Below are 7,579 nucleotides of genomic sequence, written 5' to 3'. Positions count from 1 at the left end.
AGTAGTTAGTTAGTTAGTTAGTTAGTTAGTTAGTTAGTTAGTTAGTTAGTTAGTTAGTTAGTTAGTTAGTAGTTAGTTAGTTAGTTAGTTAGTTAGTTAGTTAGTTAGTTAGTAGTTAGTTAGTTAGTTAGTTAGTTAGTTAGTTAGTTAGTTAGTTAGTTAGTTAGTTAGTTAGTAGTTAGTTAGTTAGTTAGTTAGTTAGTAGTTAGTTAGTTAGTTAGTTAGTTAGTTAGTTGTAAAATATAGATCACACAAAGAAATGATTTCCCCGGGAATTCCAATTATAAAACCCTAATATTATTTAATACAACTTTTGTTAATGGTATTAACGACCAATATAAATTAATTAAAAATAAATATTTCATTAATAGCAACCATAAAGAATTGTACGTATGTATGTTTATGCTAAGTTACAGTTTTTTTTAATAAATTTAATGACATTTTTTAGTAATTTATTAAACGGATTTTCTTAATGTTGTGTGAATTGCAAAATAAACATTTTATGACTTTTTCAAAAAGCATGACTACAACAAATGTTTGTTTGTTATATATATTTATTTATTGTAATGTTATTTATGTTTTTTCTTTCTTGTATTGTTTTTTATATTTGTTTAAAGCTCAACTCAATGAACTTGACTTAATTGTTTATACAACTATAAATAAAATGTTTTTTTTTTTGTTTGTTCTTTAGTTTATTTATTTTGTAGGCGTGTTTTGTTTCATTGTTTATTTATTATTTAGTTTTTTTTTCTCGATTTTGTTCTCTATTTGTCAATTTTGTTTATAATTTATAAAGTTAAACCGTAGCAAATATTTGCAAAAATCTGTATTCAAAAAATTAACATTAATAAAAAGTAGCATAAATAACGACCACCCCACTGTGTTCAGTGAATGAACGAATGTTTTTCAAAAATTATAGTTATTGATTTTATATTTTTTTCATTTTTTGGTTTTTTGACTTTTGGTCATTGTATTAATTTGTTGTGGCTGCTTTATGTATTTTTTGTCTATTTCTTAAATATTTAATTTATGTTTTTTTTTTTGTAAATTATGCATAGTTTTTTGGTTTTTGGGTTAATTTAAAATGATTGGTTTTAGTTGAGAAAAAAACGAAAACGGATGAAATTACAAAAATATAAACTTTATTTGATGAGTTACTTATTTGGAAGTTTTGACTGAAGTGCAACATTTTGTTACTAATAATATTGAGATATTATACTGCAATTTTGCAAACATTTTTAAAGACCTTCAATATAGACATAAGGTAGACAAAAACATAAAATTTGAAACACCTACTTTTAAGAAAAACACAGACGAACAAAAAACTTAATAAAGTAATAGTAAATAATAAAAAATAGAGCTTCTGTATACCTGAATGATTTATACATACATATTAATAGGTGACTTGTTGCTTGATCATCGCGATAAAAAAATACATAAGATATGTATAACTCGTACAGAAGAAGTACCATAAGATCACCTTAAAGAAATGTCAGTTGTTACATTTTTTCAATGTACCATTTGAATATTATAAAAGATCAAAACGTACTATTTATAGCATGAAAAAGTACCAAAGAACCACTTCCTATAGATTCTTAGTCACTTAAGACTTGTATGTAAAATTGTATGTTTCTATTCAAAATTCATAAAGTAGCATTTAAAAGAAACAAAAAGTACCAAAAAGCTCTCTTTCTATATTATGATACTCCCAAGGCCCTGTTTCTTAATTTTTATGTTTCTAGGTTTAATATTAAAGAAAATTACAAAAGTACCATATCAAAGAACGAAAAGATGTATTCCAAGAAAGAAAAAGTATCATGTAACCTTTTATAGACTAGACAATAAACTAGACTATAGACTAAACTATATACAAGACTATAGACTGGACTAAATACTAGACTATAGACTAAACTATATACAAGACTATAGACTGGACTAAAGACTATAGACTAGACTATAGACTAGACTAAAGACTAGACTATAGACTAGACTATAGACTAGACTATAGACTAGACTATAGACTAGACTATAGACTAGACTATAGACTAGACTATAGACTAGACTATAGACTAGACTATAGACTAGACTATAGACTAGACTATAGACTAGACTATAGACTAGACTATAGACTAGACTATAGACTAGACTATAGACTAGACTATAGACTAGACTATAGACTAGACTATAGACTAGTCTATAGACTAGACTATAGACTAGACTATAGACTAGACTATAGACTAGACTATAGACTAGACTATAGACTAGACTATAGACTAGACTATAGACTAGACTATAGACTAGACTATAGACTAGACTATAGACTAGACTATAGACTAGACTATAGACTAGACTATAGACTAGACTATAGACTAGACTATAGACTAGACTATAGACTAGACTACTAGACTATAGGCTAGACTATAGACTAGACTAGACTATAGACTAGACCTATAGACTGGACTATAGACAGCTAAGACTAGACTATAGACGAGACTATAGACAGACTATAGACTAGACTATAGACTAGACTATAGACTAGACTATAGACTAGGACTATAGACTAGACTATAGACTAGACTATAGACTAGACTATAGACTAGACTATAGACTAGACTATAGACTAGACTATAGACTAGACTATAGACTAGACTATACTAGACTATAGACTATAGACTAGACTATAAGCTAGACTATAGACTAGACTAGACTAAGACTAACTAGAGACTAGACTATAGACTAGACTATAGACTAGGAGCTATAGACTAGACTATAGACTAGACTATAGACTAGACTATATACTAGACTATAGACTAGACTATAGACTAGAACTATAGACTAGACTATAGACTAGACTATAGACTAGACTATAGACTAGACTATAGACTAGAACTATAGACGAGGGACTATAGACTAGGACTTCTACTAGACTATAGACTAGACTATAACTAGACCTATAGACTAGAATAGACTAGACTATAGACTAGACTAGACTATAGACTAAGACTATAGACTAGGACTATAGACTAGACTATAGACTAGACTATAGACTAGACTATAGACTAGACTATAGACTAGACTATAGACTAGACTATAGACAGACTATAGACTAGACTATAGACTAGACTAATAGACTAGACTATAGACTAGACTATAGACTAGACTATAGACTGACTATAGACTAGACTATAGACTAGACTATAGACTAGACTATAGACTAGACTATAGACTAGACTATAGACTAGACTATAGACTAGACTATAGACATAGACTATAGACTAGACTATAGACTAGACTATAGACTAGACTAAGACTAGACTATAGACTAGACTATAGACTAGACTATAGACTAGACTATAGACTAGACTATAGACAGACTATAGACTAGACTATAAGACTAGACTATAGACTAGACTATAGACTAACTATAGACTAGACTATAGACTAGACTATAGACTTAGACTAGACTAGGACTATAGACTAGACTATAGACTAGACTATAGACTAGACTATAGGACTAGACTATAGACTAGACTATAGACTAGACTATAGACTAGACTATAGACTAGACTATAGACTAGACTATAGACTAGACTATAGACTACTATAGACTAGACTATAGACTAGACTATAGACTAGACTATAGACTAGACTATAGACTAGACTATAGACTAGACTATAGACTAGACTATAGACTAGACTATAGACTAGACTATAGACTAGACTATAGACTAGACTATAGACTAGACTAGACTAGACTATAGACTAGACTAGACTATAGACTAGACTAGACTATAGACTAGACTATAGACTAGACTATAGACTAGACTAGACTAGACTATAGACTAGACTATAGACTAGACTATAGACTAGACTATAGACTAGACTATAGACTAGACTATAGACTAGACTATAGACTAGACTATAGACTAGACTATAGACTAGACTATAGGACTAGACTAGACTATAGACTAGACTATAGACTAGACTATAGACTAGACTATAGACTAGACTATAGACTAGACTATAGACTAGACTATAGACTAGACTATAGACTAGACTATAGACTAGACTATTCGTCTAAGACCCAACACAGTATATATATTCTGGGTCCTCATGAAATTCTGAGTCGATTTAGCTATGTCCGTCTGTCTGTCTGTGTAAAACACGCTCACCTTAAAACTAAGCAAAGGAAATCAACCAAATTCACCCATAATATTTATTATTATCCTAAACAATTTGGTGTTGAAAATCAGCAAAATCGGTTCACCACGTAAAAAGTTATGAGTAAAAATTTTAGACTACCTCGAAAAAAATTACGTTTTTTTCCTAATTCTTTTGAAGTTTTCTCAGAAACTACCAAAGATATTTCGATGAATTTTTTCACAGATAATTTTTCAAGGAAGTGATCAATTATATTCAAAATCTTTGCAATCGATCCAATATTTCCCATAGCCCCCATACAAAGGTATATACTGCCGGAAATTAGTTTATCATTAATAACTCCCTCAAATATATCGGTATCAACACAAAATTTTGTACATGCAAATACAATATGAATAGAAATCATACTATCAACGCAGATCTCAGTCGGTCCACAATTGGTCATAGCTCCCATATAATGTCCACTTCCGAAAATCACTTAAACGCATATATTTCATTGAATTATAAAGCTATCGGCATAAAATTCGAGTTGAATATGTTTTGTATAGATATAAATCATTCTACAAAATTTTTTACGGATCGGTCCATTATTGGTCATAGCTCCCATATAAGGCCCACTTCCGAAAATCATTTAAAAACACATATTTCATTGTCAAACAAAGCTATCTTGATAAAATTCGACACAAATATGTTTAGTCTAAATATAAATCACTCCCATATAAGGTCCACTTCCGAAAATCACTTAAACGCATATATTTCATTGAATTATAAAGCTATCGGCATAAAATTCGAGTTGAATATGTTTTGTATAGATATAAATCATTCTACAAAATTTTTTACGGATCGGTCCATTATTGGCCATAGCTCCCATATAAGGCCCACTTCCGAAAATCACTTAAAAGCACATATTTCATTGTCAAATAAAGCTATCTTGATAAAATTCGCCACAAATATGTTTTGTCTTTATATGAGTCACACTACAAAATTTTTTCCGGATAGGCTTATAATTGGTCATAGCTGCCATATAAGGTCCACTTCCGAAAATCACTTAAACGCATATCTTTCATTAAATTCTAAAGCTATAAGGATAAAATTGGTAAATCATTCTACCACTTCTTTCCCGGATCGGTCGATAATTGGTCACAACTCCCATATAAAGACCATTTCCGAAAATTACTCAAATGCAAATTGACAAATAAAGTTATCGCGATAAAATTGGACATAAATGTGTATTTTGTATATATAAATCATTCTACGGAATTTTTACCGGATCGGTCCATAAGTTGTCCTACTTATCATATAAGGTTTGCTTTAGAAAATCACTTAATACCACTTAATTCGTTATTAAATGATTATATCCGGATAAAGTTTAAAATGAATATGCACTGTGTATAGATAAATCATCCTATTAAAAAGTTTTCGAACTGGCCTATTAATGTAAATTTTTCTGGACCTAATTAAAATTAGTATGCAAATTTTGCTAAGTTATCTAAAGATTAGATAGTTAAATGGGTTTTAATAAAAAGTAGCTTGCTGGTGGAGGGTATTTAAGATTCGGCATAGCCGAATATAGAACTCTAACTTGTTTTTAAACCAATTTTCTCTTTTTCCTTTTTTATTTTCAGACAAAATGTTGAAACTGCTCTCCCTAGCGACACTTCTAACATTTTCCATTACTATTGCGGCTGCTGGTAGTATTGACGGTTATCACTATGATAAACCTACAATATCATTAGGTTTGGTATCACATCCCACAAATCTAGGACATGGTCATAGTTTTGGTCCAATACCGACAACACAACCCTTACCACCAGTTCCCTCTATACCAGCTCTACCCACACCACGTGCCAACAAGGGTCCAATCGTACAAACACGAACATTATTGCAAACTCATCCAGCTACTACGACAACGAAAATAGTGCCAAGCACTTATTTACCCTCACCCGGTACAGCTGTAACTAAAATAGCACAACAATATCAAACGCCTGGTCTACAATCACCACCACGTCCAGCTACGTCTACACCATCAGCTCCTGCTGTGCGTTCTACAACTAATGGATTTGGCTTTTCATCACGCTCTACCGTGGGTACCGGTCTAAATCCAACTGTTCATAAACCAGCTCCTCCACCAAGTCAACCTTTGCGTGTGCCCTTCGGTAAACAGTATGCTGTTATTGAAATTATCGATAATGACCTTGAACAAAATAATCATCCCTTCTTGAGCTCACCATTCATTGATACCTTCCGTGCTCATATAGGAGCCTCCGGTACAGGTGCCACTCCTGGACCTGTTGGTGGTATACAAATCGGAACTAGATCTGGTGCTTCTCTATTAGGACAACAGCGTTCATCTGCTCAAAGCGCTTCCGGTGATGCTGTAGCATTGGGTTCTGGTGGTTTGGGTTTTATTCGCCTTGCTAATGGTAATGTTTATTTGGGTTCTGGTTCCTTGGGCTACGTTAGTGGCCAACAACATTCTCAAGAAATTAATGAGGCTCGCACACGTACGGGAGCACCTCAGCCAGATCCTTTACATTTTGGTCATGGTGCTTTGGGTACTCCACCATTTCACAGATTTGTTTATAGATTTTAATAAATACTAACAAACTTAAGCTAATTGAACACATACATACATACATACAACCTAATAATTGTTAAATATATATAATATTTTTGTTTGTAAACTATTGACTTATTTGTAAAAAAAACTATTACTTTATACATCTCTACAATAATTTTATACAAATGTACATAAAAATAGTTAGTTATGACAGTATGTAAATAATAATGAGCAACATTTATTTTACAAATACGATTTATCTGCTTGTTTATAAATTGTACGAAGATATTTTTGTTTTATATGGATTTTATTTTTTAAAAAATTAAAAATTTGTTAATAAAAAATTTTAAAAACGAACTAAATTTAACGATTTATTTACACATTCATGTTGCCAACTTAAAGTTTTCGGTTTGTATCTACGCTAAGAATGTATTGCCATATATTTGGTTGTAGCCTTAACTAAAAGGTTTGAATATTTAATAACATCTTACGGCGTTATGTAGTTAAGACTTATGCCAACTTCTGTAGTGTTGGGTAGAGTTATTAATTTATTTACATTACATTATTAATTACAACGTTTACATTGTTTACATAATAAGGTCACTATAACATACTTCAGTAAGAAAATTTATATGATACCCTACACCTGCTATAAAAAGGTAAGCAATTATGGATCGATTCTCACTTCTTGGTATTGAATTTTATTACAAAATTGATGTTAATTCGAATTCTATGGCAATTAGACTGGTTTTAGATGAAACCCTAAATGCGACCTATAGTTTGTTTATAAGTTTAACATGAACGGACAGACCGATAAAGCTAAATCAACGCAGAAAGTTATTCTGTAATTTCGTAGTT

General features: G+C 31.2%; 1 protein-coding gene across 1 annotated transcript in view; it reads left to right on the top strand.

The window, feature by feature from the left end:
- The window catches only part of LOC119608963 (protein CARMIL), a 44,644-nt gene extending 37,576 nt beyond the window's left edge, over window positions 1-7,068 (top strand). The window contains exon 2 of the mRNA XM_037963602.1: window positions 5,787-7,068. Within this exon, the coding sequence (XP_037819530.1) occupies window positions 5,792-6,754 (963 nt within the window). The 5' untranslated portion in view covers window positions 5,787-5,791 and the 3' untranslated portion in view covers window positions 6,755-7,068. The remainder of the gene's footprint in view (window positions 1-5,786) is intronic.
- Window positions 7,069-7,579: the final 511 nt, after the last annotated feature.

The sequence above is a fragment of the Lucilia sericata genome, unplaced genomic scaffold (assembly GCF_015586225.1).
Source record: "Lucilia sericata isolate MDLA Ls3-8-SP2 unplaced genomic scaffold, ASM1558622v1 Contig000903F_arrow, whole genome shotgun sequence".
In the NCBI taxonomy this organism is placed as follows: Eukaryota; Metazoa; Arthropoda; class Insecta; order Diptera; family Calliphoridae; genus Lucilia; species Lucilia sericata.
This window is presented reverse-complemented; position numbering and strand designations above follow the sequence as displayed.